Below are 20,324 nucleotides of genomic sequence, written 5' to 3'. Positions count from 1 at the left end.
GATGGTATGGCATGCCCATGTTTCTTTTACTCAAATTATTGCAGATTTGGATATGAGGTATTTTACACCTGTGTGACCTACGTTTACATTTAAATTGTAATTTAACTTGCTACGTTGTTATGATTGATTTTTATGAAGACGTGTGTGATATTTGTTTGATTTTTTTATGACTTCCACGATATCACCTATGACAGTCATGACTTTGGTCCTGACTACTCCTCCATCTTGTTTGCCATTTATAGAACACATGACTCATAATATTTTACACTTTCTTCTTGGGCCTTTCGTGTTAACGAGAGAGAACATAGTTGTGGTTTTGGTTTGATGATGTGATTTTATATTATATAAGAGGGATGAATAGGGAACATATCTGGCCATGACGTAGCTCTTCTCGGGCTACTGTCTACACTAGTTCCTGCTCCCATTTAATTACATGCACATTTTCCCCAGGAGAACTTCAGCAAGCTGTCTTGTAATAACATAAAGCACTGAATATGTATTTCACCGCTGCTTAAAACAAATCTGACCTTCTTAAATTCAGAATGTTCCCAACAATGTCACATATTTCCCCAAGGTCAGATTTAAAGATCTATGGTGACACTTGACAGAATTGCAACCATGATGAATATATATACTTTTAAAGCCAACCAGAGCTTCTGTAATCTGTTTGACTCTGTTTCTCTGCAGTAAAGCAGCAGCAGCAGCAGCAGCAGCAGCAGCACCAGCAGCAGCACCAGTACAAAGCCTACCTTCGCCAGATCTCTCCTGTCCAGACCACCCCTCTGTTCCTGCATGGAGGCCAAGGCCAAGAGCGGAGCCGCCACGCCCAAGGGGGCAGCGGTCAAGGTGGAGAAAAAGGAGCCAGCTGCCCTGCGCAAACCTGACCCTGTCCCAGTGGTGCCCGAGACCGAAAACCTTCCTTTGAAAGATGACAAGGCGGAGACGGAAGCTACGACTGAGGCAGAAGAGGCTGCGACTCCCAGCACAGACTGTCTTGAAAACATGAAACCATTCCTGATTGGCGGCGCCGTGGTTGCAGTGGGCGCCATCTTACTGGGCGTCCTGCTACTAGCAAGGCGAAACTAAACCCTACATTCTCTATAGCTATTTATTGGGTAAATGGATTGAGTCGGTCGCACACTGTCCTTGTAAAGATATAGGTAGGAAGCTACTGTGAATTTTGTGTTGCTTTCTCACTAAACAAGCTTGCCGTGAAAATTGGATTATAAAAAGGATGCCCTTTATGGGACCAAAATATACCAAACAATGCATGAATGTTCTTTATCTCTTCGATTGCTTTTGATTCGTAATAACCCTCTCATGGAAGCACTCACACTGTAGTCCTGAGCCAACATACCTAAATGCTCTCACCTTGTGGAAAAGCTCTATCTTTTTCCTTTCACTTCTAGTGTGCACATTCGGGCACTGACCGAGGCATGCAATATTTGTACATTCTTGCATTAGAAATAATATATGTCACTCTTGATTTTTTTTACGTTGCTCTTCACAGTTAGTTATGGGTCAAATAGGGTCATTTCAAAGGGATTATCACATTTCAAGTTAAAAGCAAAACACCTGTTTGGGGAAAAGAAGTGGAGGGAAGTTAATGGTAAAATAGTCATACCTGGTAAAAACGGTGTACATACATTATTTTTATTTATAGTGGCTTGACAAGTCAGTTGCCTCTTAGATTAGATGTATTGCTCTGATCTCTGGGAAAATAGTTTGGAAGGTTAAAAACTGAACCTTTAGTCAATTATTTAATTTTTTGTCTAGAATCGTATCCATACAGGCATAGTGGCTACTTCACCCGGACTAAGCCAAGTAGTTGTCCTTAAAACCTCACGTGTATAATGTTGATGAAGATGAGGTACAGATCAATTGCAATTATATGTCAATTCACACACACACTCACACAAACATACACACACGCAAACACACATACGCGCACACACACACACACACCTACACGCACACCCACGTACTAGTCTTGGAACCACGCAGCAAGGTGTTATAACACACACACTAAGTGGTCCTTAAAATAGTTTTTAGGGAAAGTTTATCTTATGAAACAATAACAGTATTTGACAGCCCTAGCATAGCATACAGACGTGTAAGGAGACCGTCACCTTATATTGTATAATATAGTATACAGAATTTTAAAAAGTCTCTTTATTTTCATTATTTCAAGAGCGTATAAATGCAATAATTCAGATAGGAATCTCATTTTAGCACAATATTGCTGTAGCAGTTCAAATAGCATTGACGGCAGTGGTGGTGGTCATGATGACATTGACGGTGATTTCCTTATTCTTTATAAATCCCTGCTACCTTTTTCTTCATACATTATCTTTCATCTGCCTTCAAAGCTATTTCATGTACAGAAGTCACCTTGTAATGACTAATATATTAAAGGCAATCGACTACACCAAACAGCTGTTTCTATCAATATAACTTTGTCCACAATTACAAATTACACATCACAATATAAGGGACAATATGAGGGATGATGCACTTAGAATATTAACAGTTATATATAATATTAAGCTTTATTCATCCATTGCGGAAGAATGTCATACACCGTTCTTACAAATTGAAAGTAATTGGTAAAAATATTTTATTTAAGATGTGAAGAAGACCTAGCTGCCCATTGATTTGGGAAAATCCCAATTTTAGCATATGATAGAAAAGTGAAGAATCACCTGGGTTAACTCTGAGGTTGGCAGGATTGTTTTGGCATCAATGTGAATTGTGGTAGAGGGAGCGTGTCTACACTGATGTCAGGAGAAAATAAGTAAGCACTGTCCAATTTGAAGATTCAGTCTGACATAAAATAAAATAGAAAGTTAGGAGTTAGATCCAAAGACAAACCTGAATTTACCAAATGGAGTACGTTGTGGAACCTCATTCGTCTAACTGTTATCATAAGTCAAATGGAAAATAAATATTAATTAATCTGTTCCTCTTAAAAAATGTCCAATTAATATAGGGAATAGAAATACAGTTATCATTTAATCGGCTGCATCAAGACATGGTGATCTTCAGTGTGGGGAAGAAGTGAAGTCAGAGAGGGTGGTGCTTTGTGAATAGACTTTGCAACAGTAAGGCTACTGGTTTAAATAAGACTTTATTTATATTAGGAAAGGCAAATTCACATGTATGCGCACATTGCAATTTAACTGAAAATCAAGAGCATGATGTTATGCACTGTGTAACTATAATGAAGAAAGGGACATCGGACTACAATGGGATTTTTCAGGGTAAATAGGAGCAAGAAGAGATAAGGTGTTGGAATCACAGAGAAGGGTGGTGGATGCATTAATAAACACCGGATTATAATAGAATAAAGTGCTACTCATATTATAGCGTAATGTAAACTAGATCCTGTTCTACATACTCCGGAACGTTAGGTGGTGGTATGCGCCTAATAGTTGATATTCTTAGCTATTAAATAAGCAAAAAAGAAGAAGAAAGGAAAGAAAGTTTTTCTGGAGTGTAGAGAATATAAGACAGAAAGACATGTACTACTTGGTAGACTGTTGGGGCATGGAGTTCAGGCTTTTTCTGTTTTTTCCTTGTTTGGACACTGTGATAACCATAATCTGATCTGGAAATCTAGTTCTACATCGGACCTGTGGAGGGCAGTAATATGCTGGACAGCGTCCAAACTACCGGAAACTGACAAGAAGCAGCAGAAGAAGAAGAAGAAAGGAAGGAAATGCCTTCCGTATTGCGCGGGCGACGCATGCAGACGTATAGCAAAGCATCATTGTAACAAGCGTGGAGGTTCACTATAATAACATTCAATCAAATCCAAACGATAGGTAAGCATCGAAACACACACACACACACAGATATATATATTCAATCGACTGTTATATTTAATCACTCCTTTAAACGGCCAGGTATCAAGTAAGATACTGTGGCCAACATAACTAGTTAACGTTAGCTTAATAACTTGTTTACTTATAAACAGTGGCAGTGGGTCAATAGAGGGCGCCGGCCCTCCGTGAAATATTCACTTGAATATATCTGCCAACTATTAATCAATACGAAATGAATCAACAAAAATACACAGCGTTTATCCTCGTTAAATTGTGTGATATACTTGTCACTTCCAGCAACCATTTAAATGCGTCTGCACGTCAATGATTTGGGCTAGGCTAGTTATTGGTCATTCGAGACCATTCGCTTTTCTTTTTTGTTTTCGCCACATGATTGGACAATTCAGCGAATCAATCAAATAGAGTGGCGAAGTCACGCCTCTTCCGGTAGGGCTCATGGGACCTATGAGATCGAAAAATATGAATGGGTGTCAATGGAGAGAAAATAATTATTTTCTGGTCCCGGTCTTTATATGCCCTGGATTACACATATGTTTGTGGATTTAAAGGATAATTTTTCATGCAAAGAGTTCGACCGTTTATTGTGCAATTGTTCAGATAAAGGCTGTAGAGAAAACACAACGAGAAAGACTACACGGCTCGTATGTGACGTCACGCTCCCTGCGACTGGCGTGGAGAAGACCGACAATCTTCCCATCGGCATAACTGAAACTCTGCATGTGCCCCGATTTATAATGGTTTTCACCTCTTTCGATGCTTTTATCCTCCCCTTGGAAAAAGCGGCGAAGTGGGGCAGAGAGATCGCCATCTCTGTGCCGAGTTCCAAGGGCGGGTGTGGTGACGTATATCATATGCGTCGAGAGCAGCGAAGAGCTGTAGTTCACAAAGCGGCCTCACATAAAACCTAAAATTATCAAACTTCTTCACGAACATTTTTAGTTTTCTTTGCATGAAAAATTATCCTTTAAATCCACAAACAACATATGTGTAATCCAGGGCATATAAAGACCGGGACCAGAAAATAATTATTTTCTCTCCATTGACAGACACCCATTCATATTTTTCGATCTCATAGGTCCCATGAGCCCTACCGGAAGGGGCGTGACTTCGCCACTCTATAGGCTACCTCCCTCAGCAGCATTCGCGCAACACAACTACACGTAGAGAAGAGAGATCGCTAAACAGCAGAGAGTTGTAACTAAGCACTTTCCACCCTTTTCAGTGGAGGAATTGGACTCCCCAAGCAATGTTATACTTAAAAGGTAAAAGAATACAGGAAATCAAATTAATTAAATAAAAAAAAAATTATGGGGGGGAAACTAAAATTGTAACTAAACACACACACACTCACTCACTCACTCACTCACTCACATTTGTCATTTCAGATTCTTCAGTTCAATTCATTTTACAATTTTAGCAATGCTTTGCGCTTTTCATTCAGCGGTCACTTTATTGGTTTCCAACCATTTACTTTTTCTTAAATGGTGTGCATGTTTACATTGTTTACTCGTTTCAGACTTTTGAACTTTTGTTCAAATCCCTTCACTTGATTCATGCCATTTAACGTTTCTTTGTCTTAATCTATGTGGCTTTATTAAAAAATAAATATTTCCAACCTCACTTTGTACTACAGCACTCACCGCATTTTCTGTAGGAAGTGCATTTTCTAGTTTCATTTTACATACGACCAAATAATTATTTAAAGGTCCCATGACATGAAAATCTCACTTTATGAGGTTTTCTAATATAAATATGAGTTCCCCTAGCCTGCCTATGGTCCCCCAATGGCTAAAACTTGCGTTTGGTGTAAAACGAGCACTAGCTGTTCTGCTCGCCTTTGAAAAAAACGGAGGCTCAAGTGCGCTGATTTGGAATGTCTGTATTCATGACGTCATCAGGAATCTCAGCTCCTCCCCTTACTCTGCCTGGCCCGCCCAGAGACGTTGGCCCGCCAATGAGACTCGACCGTGCGAGCGCCACGTGTATGTGTGTGTGTGTGTGTGTGTCTGTGTCTGTGTGTGTGTGAATACACACACTGTAACGCAAGTGTTTCTTGTCGGTTCTTAGACGTGTCTTGTATTTCCACAACGAGACTGTAGTGGGGGTTATCTCAGCCATGGTTGAGAAGGAATTGGGGAAAGGAACTTTGGCTTTGACTGGCTGAAGTACATGAACTGCGACATGCCGCCGGTTGCCGCGAGGCACCATCGCCCGGCAGCGGGCAGCCGGCAGCGGGCAGCCGGCAGCAGGCAGCGCCCGGTTCAGTCGACTTCAGGTTGATGTGAAAGTGGAAAGAACCAGAGACGTCACAGAACCCGACAAAGTCGTTTGTGATTCATAATATCGTCTGGAGGCGCACACAGCTTTTGGCCGTGATAATATGTATTAAATGTTATAGATTTCTATGTATTATATGATATTATTTAGATATAGAGCTCCAGGACTGTAACGCAAGTGTTGTACACTTCCTTATTATTTGGATAACCGTTCTGCTTTTGGCGTTATGGTGCATAACACGTCGGACTCTCGTCTCTGGTATTTCTACAACGAGACTCGTATTGGGGGTTATCTCAGCCATGGTTGAGAAGGAATTGGGGGAAAGGAACTTTGGCTTTGACTGGCTGAAGTACATGAACTGCGTCATGCCGCCAGTTGCCGCGAGGCACCATCGCCGGGCAGCCGGCAGCAGGCAGCGCGCGGTTCAGTCGACTTGTGATTCATTATATCGTCTGGAGGCGAACACAGCTTTTGGCCGTGATAATATGTATTAAATGATATCGATTTCTATGTATTACATGATATTATTTAGATATAGAGCTCCAGGACTGTAACGCAAACACTTCCTTGTTATTTGGATAACCGTTCTGTCGGACTCTCGTCTCTGGTATTTCTACAACGAGACTCGTATTGGGGGTTATCTCAGCCAAGGTTGAGAATGAATTGGGGGGAAGGAACTTTGGCTTTGACTCCCTCAAGAACATGAACCACGACATGGAGGAGAAAGGGATTGTTGGCGGTGAATGTCTCCAGCTTGAGACCCGCTGAGGGACCACCGCCGGAGGCGGAGGTGCCTAAGCGCTGCCCGGCAACAATCCCTTTCTCCTCCTTGTCGCGGTTCAGTCTACTTCACATTGATGAGGACGTTGAAGAACCAAGAACGTCGGAGAACCCAACGCGGTCGTTTGAGATTCATAATATTGGCTCACACAGCTTTTGGCCGTTATAATATATATTATATGATATAGATATCTATGTAGGCTATATGATAATATTTAGATATAGAGCTCCAGGACTCCCGTGTGTTCTAGAATATTTACAGAACACGGCTAAAGGCTGTGTGCGCCTCGCCATTGCGATACATCCACTGTAAACAGAGCGCATGGTACCGTGGCTGCAAGCTGCTCAGTGCCACACCCCCACCCTCCTCCTTGACCCGCCTCGCTCCTCCTCATTTGCATTATAGCTACAGACACCAAAACAGCGCATTTGGGGGAAGCTCAATGTGCGACTGGCTCGGAGTGGCTGTAACTCTGCACCACGGCTGAATTTCGGGAATGTCTTTGAATACTGTGTTAGTTGCCCACTAATACCTATATTAAATAATACATAAAATAGCATGTCATGGGACCTTTAATGCAAAAAGCGTTAACGTAATTCTTAAACCACCAGATGTAGGATGTTTCTACCATGGATATTTACTTAGTTGAAAAATGTCTGAACTGTAAAGCAGAATGAACCGCGCAAGCTACCCGAGGAATCTCTCGCCGATTGGTCCGGTTCGGACACAAAGTTAACTAGAAGCTTAGCAGGATGGATTGTCGCAGGAAAGTAATTGTGCATGGTTACCTTTCCCCACCTTGTGAGAATAATCATAGCACCATCTGTATCTACAACAACATCTAATTTGTAAAAGGTGTTCTCCCACCACTGGTAGTCACATGTTAATGCATACATTTGTTGCTTCCCAGGCATTAACGATGATTATTCCAGTTCGATGCTTCACTTGTGGAAAGATTGTGGGTAACAAGTGGGAAGCGTACCTTGGCCTTCTTCAAGCCGAGTATACCGAAGGGTGAGTTACTTTATGAGATCATGTCCATTAATTGATAACACGTTTTCATTTAAAATGTCTAACTTCTTTTATTCTCCCTTTCTTTGAAGTGATGCTCTTGATGCTCTGGGCTTGAAGAGGTACTGTTGTCGGAGGATGCTCCTTGCCCACGTGGATCTTATTGAGAAGTTGCTGAATTACGCTCCACTAGAAAAGTGATGTTACCCCTTCCATCGTAAAAGGAAAACTATCAACGGACTGACTCCAAGTTGTGACATCACTAGCAGCATGTAGACTGTGGCTATATAACAGTGATGATGGGGCAAACACCTGTGTTCAAAGTGGGAAGCCTTGATATAGCAAATGTAAAATATCAAACTAGACTTTTCTTAATAAAATGAACAACGTTTCTCAATTTCATATTGTTTTTATCAAATGGTTACCCTGGTTTCAAGAGTCCCCCCCCCGTTTATTTAATATGGAGCGGGTTCGATAACTGAACAGAGCGTCATTGAGGCCTTTTCATAAACAACCAAGTTGGCTGCCGCTGATGTGTAAGGTTTTGTTGCTCTGATTGGTTTTAGGTCGGTCCAATTCGCAGTTGATAACGGCCCTTGGATATGAATTCAAAAATGAACTCTGATGTTCCAGACTTGGAATGGTTTGGCGATGTCAGGCACATTGGTCTGGATCTCCTTTACTTTATTTTGTATATCACTCTTACCCAGGAAAAAATACAAAATACTTAAAAAATACTCTTTCAAAGAAAACAAAAACATTCACAATTAGACAGAGGTTTCACACGTGTGAAGCCTTTTGTCGACTTGGAATTAAAGACCAGTAATCAATCTTCTTGCCAAGATTCTGAGTGACAAGTCAACTCTGGCGTTCTTCACGTAGAACTCGAGTTACATTCCTAATTCAAGTTCTATTTCATTCTTTCTTACTGCCAGAGGTGGTTCATATGCACCTGGATGACATATCAACCAGTTTACAAGAAGCTATACTCACCCCCTGTGTAGCAAGAAAACAATGCATCAGACTGCAAAAACAGCAATCCCCTCATAATAATTATGGGGCTCTTAATTATTTGTGAAGAAGGCTCAAATGCTGCCAAGCTAAAAGGCTGGTTAGAATAACCATGAGGTTGGAATGCTGGAATAGGCCAGGGTGCTCCCTCAAATGGTGGCTTCGATAGAATCCCCAGCATCAGTTTCCCAGGATGGTATGATTCAAATCTGTGAAGGCCACATTTGCTGAACTCCCTTCTGGAAGCGGCTTACAAAGCCTTGTGATGTTCTCATTAGTCTCAGTCAAAACCTTGATGTGACCATGGAAATGGTAGCCAGAATCATTGATCTAGGTCTTGCCAAGAGCAGTGATCGACTGAGGTTGGGTGCCAGATACTGCCTTCCAGGAGGGGCCATGGAGAAGAGAAACCCCTTTCTGGTCAGTCTGGGGCTGCCAATAGCAGTCTGTGATTCGCTCTGGTCATCCTGTTAAGGGTGGGTAGAATTAAAGTAATTTAACTTTCTAATCAGTTGCTAATGGTATTGCTATATAAAATACTGAAGTGAAAAGACTGGTGCATTTATATTAAACACGAATATCAAAACATTTAAGCAAACTTTTTTTTTTTTATCTCTAAAAAGGTTTTCAAGTTGTAGGCTTATTGTCCTTTAGGTTTGATTATTTGTCATTCTTATAACGTATGCTGCCATGTAACAATTTTAGACAATGTTATTCACATGCTCTCCTATATCTTTAGTTTTCCCCATACACTTCATCGCAAACAATGTTTCAGAGCATATATTATTGTTCTTGAATGCTTTGCATTCTCTCAGCTGCAGGCGCCTGCTTAATTTGTCTGTGAAGAACTCATCTGTATTCTGATAGAATTCTAAATGAGGAAGGCATGTCCTGCAACTTGCCTTTCAAAACTATCAGTGATAATACCTTCTAGTGATATTTATGCATTATTGTCTGGATAGGGTGACTTTACTAGGGTGGGCTCATTAAATAACTGAGTATGATTCAACAAATCACGAAATATAAGGAGGAATTGCTATGCAATTGTATCTGTCATTAAACTAGACTGCATTTGCACCCTCCCCATGTACAATTTTTTACGTTTAAAACGTAATGATACGTATTTTATATTTGCTTTGGCTTTCCTAGTTTTGGCCGTTTATGCACACTGTAGCAGTGATGTGGCTCAGAGAATAATCTTCCACGTCACAAGGAAGTACTCGAGCACTCGACAGTGAATCCCATATCCATCGTATTTTCACAGATGTAGGTGGAATAGTGAAACATCCAATCGTATTTGCCGGGATACGAAACTAACACAGGTAAATCACTCTATTTTGATGTGTTTACTTGTGGCCAATGTCTGGTTTTATCATGAATAATATTGCCCTGCATTGCATTATTAACGCACGTCAACGTTTAAGCTAACCCTTGCTAGCTAGTTTAGCGTAATGTCATCAAACGCTATTCCTCAGGTTGCGACGTGTCGCCAACAAATCAGATTCAATGTTTATGATTTAATCTAACTTTTGTGGGATTGTATGCATATATTGGAAGCCAGTAGTTGACTCTATGTATGTAAGACGTGATAGCTGTATAGCGCTAGTGCTTTGCCTTCTTGGTAGAAGTTGTCAAGTAATTTTGGGGCACAACGTACCTGTCTGCTGTGAGTCGTAATTGGACACAATGTTAGACATAGCCAACTCCAATTCGTAAAGATGCCTCGACCCTAAACAACACTCGAGACTCTCTTTGCATGTACACCCACAACCCGTCTCTATGTGGACATTTCGTTACGTGTACATTTCGTTTTCAAAATAAAAGAATTGCTAGATACATTTCGTCCGATATTATTAGGCCTTTGCACTGGTTATACTATGACCAATTGACGTGTGTTGTGTGTGTGTATTATATAAATGTATCATATATATATATATATATATAGTGTCTGTTTTTTTTATCACATGAACTGTCTTATCCGTTTCTACTGCTCAACGATTGTATGATGTTATGTCTCTTACAGATTTTAAGAAGGTGACATTCAGTAGGATTCTTCAAAGAGTGACGCAAAACTACCGGCGCAATGACGGCTGCAGAGAACGTTTGTTATACTCTGATCAACGTTCCAAATGATTCGGAGCCCCCATCTGAAATCAGCCTAAAAACTGATCTAGGTAACTAAGTGCAGAAGGGTTGATTCCCTGTTCATAGAAAAACTGAAAAAAATATATCGAGATATACATTTCTTGTAGTTTACATCATAGACATACCTTATTATATCACTGATTATAATTTCATTGTTGTCAACAGAAAAGGGGGAAATCAAGTCTAAGACAGAAGCTCTTAAAAAGGTGATCATCATGATATTGAATGGCGAGAAGTTGCCAGGACTGCTGATGACCATCATCCGCTTTGTCCTGCCGCTTCAAGATCACACAATCAAGAAGCTTCTGCTGGTTTTTTGGGAAATTGTCCCAAAGACAACAACAGATGGAAAGCTGCTGCAGGAAATGATTCTGGTCTGTGACGCCTACAGAAAGGTAGGTTTGACAGTGGGATTAATATATCCTCTTGACGCTACTGAATGATACGTATCTGAATGGACAGCCACCCCAAAAAGCATGAACGTTTTGCACTATGTCACATTACTTTCCATGAATAGAAATCCTCCGGAACCATTTTCACTCTTCACTCAATGATGTAATGGCTACTGGGCTTGTTTTATGCCCATGCACATACCCTCAGTCACTTGATGTGACTTGCTATTTCCTTCTGGTGGTGGACTCAAATTAACCTAAACATTTGAAAATCACACTTTTTCTCCAAGTGGAAGTCAAAACATACCTGGTGCCAAACTTGTGTACGTTCTTAAACGGCCTCCTAATTACCCCCGCAGGACCTGCAGCACCCCAATGAGTTCATCCGGGGCTCCACCCTGCGCTTCCTCTGCAAACTGAAGGAGTCTGAGTTGCTGGAGCCACTAATGCCAGCCATCCGTGCCTGCTTGGAGCACAGACACAGCTATGTGCGACGCAATGCTGTCCTGGCCATCTACACTATCTACAGGTGCACAGATCACACCGTTTTATAATCTCTCATTGCTAAGAGTTATTTTTTAAAGAAACTATTTTATATTTGTTTGTAGTTGTGTATTAATGGCATCAACTGTATTCCTAGCTGCATGAATTACATACATTTACCCCATGCAGTATTTAAGTTCATATTTTGAACACCCTATATACATGTACCTAATATATATATATATATATTTTTTAGAACTCTAATGACATTATTATGCTTTATTTTTGCTCAGGAATTTTGAGAATCTCATACCTGATGCTCCAGAGTTAATCCATGATTTCCTTGTAAATGAGAAGGATGCCAGCTGTAAAAGAAATGCCTTCATGATGCTAATTCATGCTGACCAGGTATGTAATCACGGCGCCTTTTTCCCCGCTGTGGTTCGTATAAAGACATGGTAGTTGGCTTTTGCTGATGTTGAACCCTGTGTATAATTGGTTCTGCAGGACAGAGCTCTGGATTACCTCAGCACCTGTATCGACCAAGTTCACACTTTTGGTGATATTCTCCAGCTGGTTATTGTGGAGCTGATATACAAAGTGAGTCCAACCCCATCATCTTATTTACAGACTCAACAAGGCTGTGTAGGGTTGACACCATTTTTGTGTTTTTTCCCGTTTCTGTCTCCCCTTCGCCAGGTGTGTCACGCTAACCCCTCAGAGCGCGCCCGCTTCATCCGTTGCATCTACAACCTGCTGCAGTCTTCCAGTCCGGCCGTCAAGTATGAGGCTGCAGGCACACTCGTCACCCTGTCCAGTGCCCCAACAGCCGTTAAGGTATACTACTGTCTGGAACTCAGTGAATGAGAAGTAAGCCATGTACAAATAAGCCCAATGTATCCTGTTTACTTAAGAAACAGGATTGCTTTGAAGCTAGCAGCTCTGTGGAATTGACTCTGGTTTCCCTGGTTACAGGCTGCCGCCCAGTGCTACATTGACTTGATCATCAAGGAAAGTGACAACAACGTGAAACTGATTGTGCTCGACCGTCTCATCGAACTGAAGGAGCATCCCACTCACGAGCGCGTGCTCCAGGTGAATGAGGCGGTGATTTGGTCGTTGATTTTATTTTATTTCATAGTCAATTATTAAAAGGCAATTAATGCAAATATACTTCTTAAAGTGGTGAATACATCTTGTAGGGTTTTAATTAGACTTAAAAAATAACTTCAATTTGTATGGTATATTGACATTGGAGATGGTACATAAAGCGTTAAACAAATGCTAATAATCTTAATGATGAATCATTAGATCATTATAAAGCTAAATGTAGTGAAGCTATGTCAAATATGAATGCTTTAATCCACAGGACCTTGTAATGGACATCTTGCGCGTCCTTGCCACCCCAGACCTGGAGGTGAAAAAAAAGACCTTACAGCTGGCATTGGACTTGGTCTCTTCCCGCAATGTTGAAGAGGTGAGTTTAGTTTGTTAACGCAATGTTGAAGAGGTGAGTTTGGTCACACTTTTTTTACTTTTTACTTCTGCTCGCTGAGTTTGTGCTTGCTGTTAATCACCATTAAGCGCTTCCAGCGCAGCACCGCCTACAGCGACATGAATGGTCCAAACAATTGAAGTGAATGAAAAATATATGCCCCGTTGCCCCAGATTTCACGCTTAGGTTAATTATCAGAAGTCTGATTTGTGAGACAATGTTATTTAAGAAATCGTTGGAAGAGGTGAGTTTAGTAAGGCTTAAATTCTACTTCTGCTCCGCAGCACGTAAGCAAACGTCTGCATTGTATGTCTGCGTCAAAAGATGAGGAGTTAGCTGTGTTTTACATTGAACTGTAGATCCAGATTTAGTTAACACGGGCCACCTATGTAAGCTCCCATCCTTTTCTGTTCCAACATAAACACTGCAATAAATAAAGGCATCTTATTCCTGCTTCTTTTTCAGTTGGTGATAGTGTTGAAGAAGGAGGTGATAAAGACCAACAACGTAACCGAGCACGAGGACACGGATAAATACAGACAGCTGTTGGTCCGCACTCTCCATTCTTGTAGTGTGCGCTTCCCAGACATGGCAGCCAATGTCATTCCAGTGGTGAGTTTGCGTCATTCTTTTTGTCTCAATGTAACACAGCCAAATACTATGCTTTAAATTGCTCAATTTTCATGGCTCTGTAACTCTGTAACATGGCTCTGTTGAACTCATGAGAACCTATTTTTTATAGGGTTAAAAATTAACACGTATGGATTAATTTAATTATTATTCATTTACCGTGTATACGGTCTACTCATTCAAAATAAATTGTTACTCCACTTGCCCGGTACATGAAAAAAATGGCATGTGCATGAATATCTTGCACCCCACAGCTGATGGAGTTCCTGAGTGACACCAATGAGGCCGCGGCGGCCGACGTGCTGGAGTTTGTACGAGAGGCCATTCAGAGGTTCGAGAGCCTGAGGCCCCTCATCATTGAGAAGATGCTGGAAGTCTTCCACGCAATCAAAACTGTCAAGTAAGGCCGCACAAGAACCTGGCTTGGATTACTATCACATAACAGCCCAGCATTCCCCGTTTTGTTTGTACTGGTCCATATAATAGTCATTTTATACTATGTATACTATATTGGCCATTCAAGACTGCCCCTCATAATGCAAGCTATTTATATAAAAAACTGTTGCACATAATAAATGAACATAAATGTCACTTTAAAGAAAGGCTTCAATGTTAAATTGTTTTGCAATTAGCCTCCTAAAACTTTCCGGCCCAAAGACAATTTTTGCTGGCTCTCACTCAAAGTTGTAATACTCTGTTAGAAAATAACCCAAAGACTTCTTGGTTGACTTTTTTTCAAATGTACATTGTTTAATACAAATGTAACAAACTTTCCCCTAATGACCTCCATCTCTTTACAACAATATCTGGCACTACCTGCCAATGACAGGCTGAAGCTGCCAATGCTTGGTGCTTGGAGGATTTCGATTTTAAAACATGTTTTTATTACACGTTGTGTGTGCAGAATCTACCGAGGTGCTCTGTGGATCCTGGGCGAGTACTGCAGCACCAAGGACGATATCCAGAGTGTGATGACGGAGGTCCGCAGGTCGTTGGGCGAGGTGTGTTTCATTTCCTGCCTCCCCCCCCCAAACAAAAAGAACACGAGGTGCAATTCCCACACGGTCGGTGCCAGCTTCTGTGGCCTGAGCTGTGCCTGTGTTGTTCAGATCCCCATCGTGGAGAACGAGATCAAGAGAGAGTCTGGAGAGGTGAAGGCTGAGGAGGAGGTGAGCGCAGCTCCTGCCCAGAAGCTGGTGACGGAGATGGGCACCTACGTGACCCAGAGTGCCCTCAGTTCATCACGGCCCTCTAAAAAAGAGGAGGACAGGTCGGTGCCCTTACTACCACAGTACACACCTTTTGATTTATTGGATACCCGTTGATTGGATATGATGTTTTGGTGGGTTTGTTGTGTGACGGCACTTGTATTGTTTCAGGCCCCCTCTCAGAGGCTTCTTGATGGATGGGGACTTCTATGTGGCAGCCTCTCTGGCCACCACCCTGACCAAATTGGCCTTGCGCTACGTCATCATTGTTCAAGACAAAAAGAAACAAAACGTATGTTCAATTATTGTCTTTATTTACCTTTTCAACAGTGACTTAAAGGTGCTGTAGGTATGATTTTTAAGAGCAATAATTTGAGTGTAATCTGTAAAATACCAGTCATCCATCTATTTGTGAGTGAAATACTTTGTGAGATTTATTTATTTTTGTTGACTACCTGCCTCTGTCTGAAACAATTAGGATATGAGAATTCTTCTTGCTTTTTTATGACCAATTGGCATCTCTTCCCTTATTGGTACTTTTGCGGGTCAATCATGTTAATGGCAGAGAAGAGTAGAGAGGGGGATGCGCTTCTTCAAATCTTACCTACTGCAGCTTTAAATACCAACATTGAGCACAAGGAAAGTTACATATCATCCAACATTCTGTCCTCTCTGTTGCATTGCTGCTGCCAAAATGCTTGCTACGGCAAGCATTTTGGTTTATTTCTTCAAGACTCAATGCTGTTTGTATTGTCTATCTGCAGTCGTTCATTGCCGAATCCATGCTCATCATGGTCACGGTGTTGCACTTGGGCAAGTCCTCGCTGCCCAAGAAGCCAATCACAGATGACGACGTGGAGCGCATCTCGCTCTGCCTCAAGGTGTTGTCAGAGTGCTCGCCGCTCATGAACGACATCTTCAACAAGGAGTGCCGTAAATCGCTGTCTCACATGCTCACAGTCCGGCTGGAGGAGGAGAAACTGTCCCAGAAGGTACTACCCACATAAGTTGATTATTGGCAAAAGCAAGTTCTGATCACTCATTGAATCTCCTTTTAAGACAGACTACAGACATTACAAAGATTGATCCAATCTTGTCAAATCTGATGGTCAAGGATTTGTAACACTTAACTAGACCCATAGTTTATTGTGTTTTAGGAACAACGTCCATGAGTCTGTAATCCAAATGTTTTTTTCTTTTCTTGCCATCCACAGAAAGAGTCTGAGAAGCGCAACGTTGCGGTGCAGGCAGACGACCCCATCTCCTTCATGCAGCTGACGGCCAAGAACGAGATGACCTCCAAGGATGACCAGTTCCAGCTCAGCCTGCTGGCTGCCATGGGCAACACTCAGAGGAAAGAGGCTGCCGATCCCCTGGCCTCCAAGCTCAACAAGGTACAGCTTGAGAGCAAGCTAATTCTCCCACTCACTCATATTATGCAGGATCATTATAAGATCGATTTTTAGATTTGCTTATATTTATTGTTCTAAGATTCTTAAACAATTCTAACACGGCACACAGGTACACAGTGAAGGCCGTCAGGTATTTATTAGAAAATAAATCTGCTGGTCTGCGTTAGATGCATGCTTTTATTGGTATTCAAAGCAGCCAACCAAAACTGCTGTTCTCTTCCTAACTCACGTCTGTGGTAAGGCTGTTGTCTATTGGTGTGAGGAAATCTGTTTTAGTGAAACTAAAAACCCATGAGGTGTCTGCTTAATATCAGTGTTTGCAACCATTGACCATTTGGCTCATTCAATGTGACATACATATACCAGCAGATGGTGCTAAAGTGAATATTTTCTCATTATTAACCAAAATTGTAGACCCCCCAAAAAAAAAATCTCCACCCTATTTTTGGAAATTGTGTATGCATGCTTAAGTTAACAAACAAACAGATTAAAACAAAATTGTCTCTATTCCAGGTGACCCAGCTCACAGGCTTTTCAGATCCTGTCTACGCCGAGGCCTACGTTCATGTTAACCAGTATGACATTGTGCTGGACGTACTGGTGGTCAACCAAACCAGTGATACTTTACAAAACTGCACCCTTGAGCTGGCTACTTTAGGTGAGAAACCACTCACTTTATCTTTTTTTTACCTCCTCAAGCCTGGGATGACTCATGACGTTTAAACAGTGTGACTTCGTTGCCATGGATATCCGTGACAACGCACAAAGCCTCATGTTGCTTCTTTTCCGACCCACAGGGGACCTCAAGTTGGTGGAGAAGCCGTCCCCTCTGACGCTGGCCCCCCACGACTTTGCCAACATCAAGGCTAATGTCAAGGTGGCTTCTACTGAAAATGGCATTATATTCGGCAACATTGGTAAGAGAACACGACTTGGAACACCAAAGTATCATGCAGGTCATACTGTTAACGTATCATGAAAGAAACAACAACACACACACACACTTGACAAAGAGAAGATATGTTCTCATTGGTTCGTGGGTACTCTTTCTTTGTCTCTAGTGTACGACGTGTCCGGTGCAGCGAGTGACAGGAACTGCGTGGTCCTCAGCGATATCCACATCGACATCATGGACTACATCCAGCCAGCATCCTGCACCGACGCAGAGTTCAGACAGATGTGGGCCGAGTTCGAGTGGGAGAACAAGGTATACGGTCCAAGGGATACCGCCTTTTTCCATGCAGACTGGTCGAGATCTAATTGTTCAGAATCCCACCCTCGCAGATGCGGTCGGTAGATCTCTTATCGCATGTTGCAGAAACATAGGCCACGCCTTTCCAACCTTCCCGCCATTTTGTTTTAGGTGACGGTGAACACCAACATCACGGACCTCAACGAGTACCTCCAGCACATCCTGGGCTCCACCAACATGAAGTGCCTCACCCCCGAAAAGGTCATTGCACGGCGAGCGTAGATGGACTAAGATTACGTAAAGGCAAAGGTCACTTATACTGTCTTAATGAGCGTCCCGTCAACCTTTGGGAAGGAAATGCTGTCTAGCAATCAACGGAAGGTGCTCGAAAGCCTGGCTCCAGCCTAACCAATGTTATCTGCGGTGCTTAAATTGTCGCGTCAACACATGGCCTCCACTAATACAGGATGACATCCTTCTTGGCACATTGACTGTGCAATGTGCATCCAATGTGCAAAGAAACACTCTGTGACTTGGGAGCACACATAAATTCAGTTTGACAGCACACTGATGGCGACACAGAGCAGCCTATTCCCCCGGAGCCCCCCCGAGAGCAGACGCGCATGATCCATCTTGCTGTATGTTCTCATGCCTTACCTTGTTTCCCCTCTCGTACCTGTAGGCACTTTCTGGCTTCTGTGGCTTCATGGCGGCTAACCTGTATGCTCGCTCCATCTTTGGAGAGGACGCCTTGGCCAACGTCAGCATAGAGAAGCCCATCCACCTGGGACCAGACGCGCCCGTCACCGGACACATCCGCATCAGAGCCAAAAGCCAGGTGAGGGTTGCAGAGTCCGCCCTTATTATCAAACCCCTTCAATCGATGCCTTCCAGGCGAGGGTTTGTTTTATTGCAACAAGTGTGGCGTAATGCTAATGTCCTCCATCTTTCTTCCTCTCTCCTTCTCTAGGGGATGGCTTTGAGTCTGGGCGACAAGATCAATCTCTCCCAGAAGAAGACGTCTGTCTGAAAAAGCCAGGCCTGCTGAATCCTCCATTCCTTCTGGATTCAGTGCTCCTCATTTACCACCCCTTGATCATAGTGAAGTAAGAGTTAAAGACGTGCTCATTGATCTTTGCCGTTTCCACTTTATTTCTCCCTTCTCTGCCGTATGTTAACTCTTTATTATCTTACACCAAGTTATGTCCCTTGCCCTGTCCTGCCTGTAATTTTCAATAAACATATATATTTAAAAAAGTATTACTAGTGCTTTAAGGCCTCCTACTAATAATTCAACACTGAGTTTTTGTTGTGTTCTATTACACACTGTCTCACTGTTAACATTGGTGTCTTAATTTGTGTCCAAGACAATTAAGGGAGGATTAAGGACATATTGGTCACTGAATTTATAAAATATTGGTTAATATGACTGTGCTACCTGCCAAGAAAGCAAGTTGACATGTATACTTTAACACTCATTAAACATATTTAAAAACATTTAAAACCTCTTACAGATGTACCAACAACATATCCAACCTTGCAAACAGCAATGCAGCCCATAATGCTAATGATGCCGGCTTAATGCATATCTGACACCAGTAATGTAGCGTGCTATTATCTAGATATGCTTGTGAGAAGGGTACAGCTAATAGATTTTCAAAGAGTTGTCATCGTAGGACAAACGCATCTGTCAATCATAATTAGTTCAAAAAAATTTAGCAGTGAATGATATATTTTCTAGTGTAAAGTAATAAATCAGGGTCCTTTTTCATAACTTCTGTAAAGCAGTGCTGCCTTAAATTCCATTGGTGAATTATTATGAATCCTTAATTATGAGTGTTTAGCCATAAGTCCTCATGCATGATGATTTCTGCACTCTAATAGGAAGCTTTGGGCCTCTTGACGGATGATGAGTATTGTATACATTTTTAATAATAAAATAAATGTTTTAATATTTCGATTGACGTAACTTACAAATGCAGCGCTGTGGCCAATACTGTTTCAAAACTTGTGTTTCTATGTCTCAAAACACTTTTTTTCCAAGATCTCTATGAATTGGATTACCAAATTAATCAATTTTTGGTAATTTCTAAGAATAAATAATAATAAAGATCGGATATCATTGATATTAGAGGATATTTCGGTTTGTATTACAAATAATGACTTAGTACTAAAAAATAAGCTTTCCTTCCCGTTAAGGCAAACTCTTAAAATGTCTTAATCTAACAAAATAAAAATAGCAATTGTACCGCCTTGTAGGCTTCTAATCAGTGGCCTATGTGTTTAAGTTCTTATTACAGACCATAATGTCCTACTGTGGCATGTGGCCAAATTACAGCTGTAAAAATAGACTGTAGTCATTCTAGACAATGTTTGATTTCTGCATTTTGGACACCAGAGGGCGTCAAGATGCACCAAGTTTGTTGAAGCGCAGTGACATGA

General features: G+C 41.7%; 2 protein-coding genes across 3 annotated transcripts; both read left to right on the top strand.

Annotated features, from left to right (window-relative positions):
• Positions 1 to 3,665: 3,665 nt before the first annotated feature.
• On the top strand, positions 3,666 to 8,311 carry polr2l (RNA polymerase II, I and III subunit L). 2 transcript variants are annotated; one of them, XM_060071516.1, is made up of 4 exons: positions 3,697 to 3,824; positions 5,068 to 5,107; positions 7,814 to 7,917; positions 8,007 to 8,311. In XM_060071516.1, the coding sequence occupies exons 3-4, from the start codon at positions 7,823 to 7,825 to the stop codon at positions 8,113 to 8,115; spliced, it is 204 nt and encodes a 67-aa protein (XP_059927499.1). In that variant the 5' UTR covers positions 3,697 to 3,824; positions 5,068 to 5,107; positions 7,814 to 7,822; the 3' UTR covers positions 8,116 to 8,311. The 2 variants fall into 2 exon arrangements, with proteins under 2 accessions (XP_059927498.1, XP_059927499.1); XM_060071515.1 differs by lacking the exon at positions 5,068 to 5,107 and having other exon boundaries at positions 3,666 to 3,824.
• Positions 8,312 to 10,086: 1,775 nt separating this feature from the next.
• copb1 (COPI coat complex subunit beta 1) lies at positions 10,087 to 19,142 on the top strand. The gene is made up of 22 exons (XM_060072326.1): positions 10,087 to 10,247; positions 10,949 to 11,099; positions 11,236 to 11,465; positions 11,822 to 11,991; positions 12,239 to 12,353; positions 12,453 to 12,545; positions 12,645 to 12,782; positions 12,921 to 13,040; positions 13,315 to 13,422; positions 13,906 to 14,052; positions 14,325 to 14,470; positions 14,975 to 15,071; positions 15,180 to 15,340; positions 15,450 to 15,570; positions 16,043 to 16,270; positions 16,493 to 16,672; positions 17,204 to 17,348; positions 17,488 to 17,607; positions 17,752 to 17,897; positions 18,054 to 18,143; positions 18,565 to 18,720; positions 18,853 to 19,142. The coding sequence occupies exons 2-22, from the start codon at positions 11,009 to 11,011 to the stop codon at positions 18,910 to 18,912; spliced, it is 2,862 nt and encodes a 953-aa protein (XP_059928309.1). The 5' UTR covers positions 10,087 to 10,247; positions 10,949 to 11,008; the 3' UTR covers positions 18,913 to 19,142.
• The last annotated feature ends 1,182 nt before the right edge of the window (positions 19,143 to 20,324 follow it).

This window comes from Gadus macrocephalus, chromosome 14, assembly GCF_031168955.1.
Source record: "Gadus macrocephalus chromosome 14, ASM3116895v1".
Taxonomy (NCBI): Eukaryota; Metazoa; Chordata; class Actinopteri; order Gadiformes; family Gadidae; genus Gadus; species Gadus macrocephalus.
Note: the sequence above shows the minus strand (reverse complement) of the source record. Positions and strands in the feature narration are given on the sequence as shown.

What these genes read in the sequence shown, in the direction of transcription:
- polr2l (XM_060071515.1), top strand. Translation starts at nt 7,823, where the DNA reads ATGATTATTCCAGTTCGATGCTTCACTTGTGGAAAGATTGTGGGTAAC. An exon ending in CAAGCCGAGTATACCGAAGG is followed by an intron (nt 7,918 to 8,006) that starts GTGAGTTACTTT and finishes CTTTCTTTGAAG; the next exon opens with TGATGCTCTTGATGCTCTGG.
- copb1 (XM_060072326.1), top strand. Translation starts at nt 11,009, where the DNA reads ATGACGGCTGCAGAGAACGTTTGTTATACTCTGATCAACGTTCCAAAT. An exon ending in TCTGTGACGCCTACAGAAAG is followed by an intron (nt 11,466 to 11,821) that starts GTAGGTTTGACA and finishes TTACCCCCGCAG; the next exon opens with GACCTGCAGCACCCCAATGA. An exon ending in TGCTAATTCATGCTGACCAG is followed by an intron (nt 12,354 to 12,452) that starts GTATGTAATCAC and finishes TTGGTTCTGCAG; the next exon opens with GACAGAGCTCTGGATTACCT.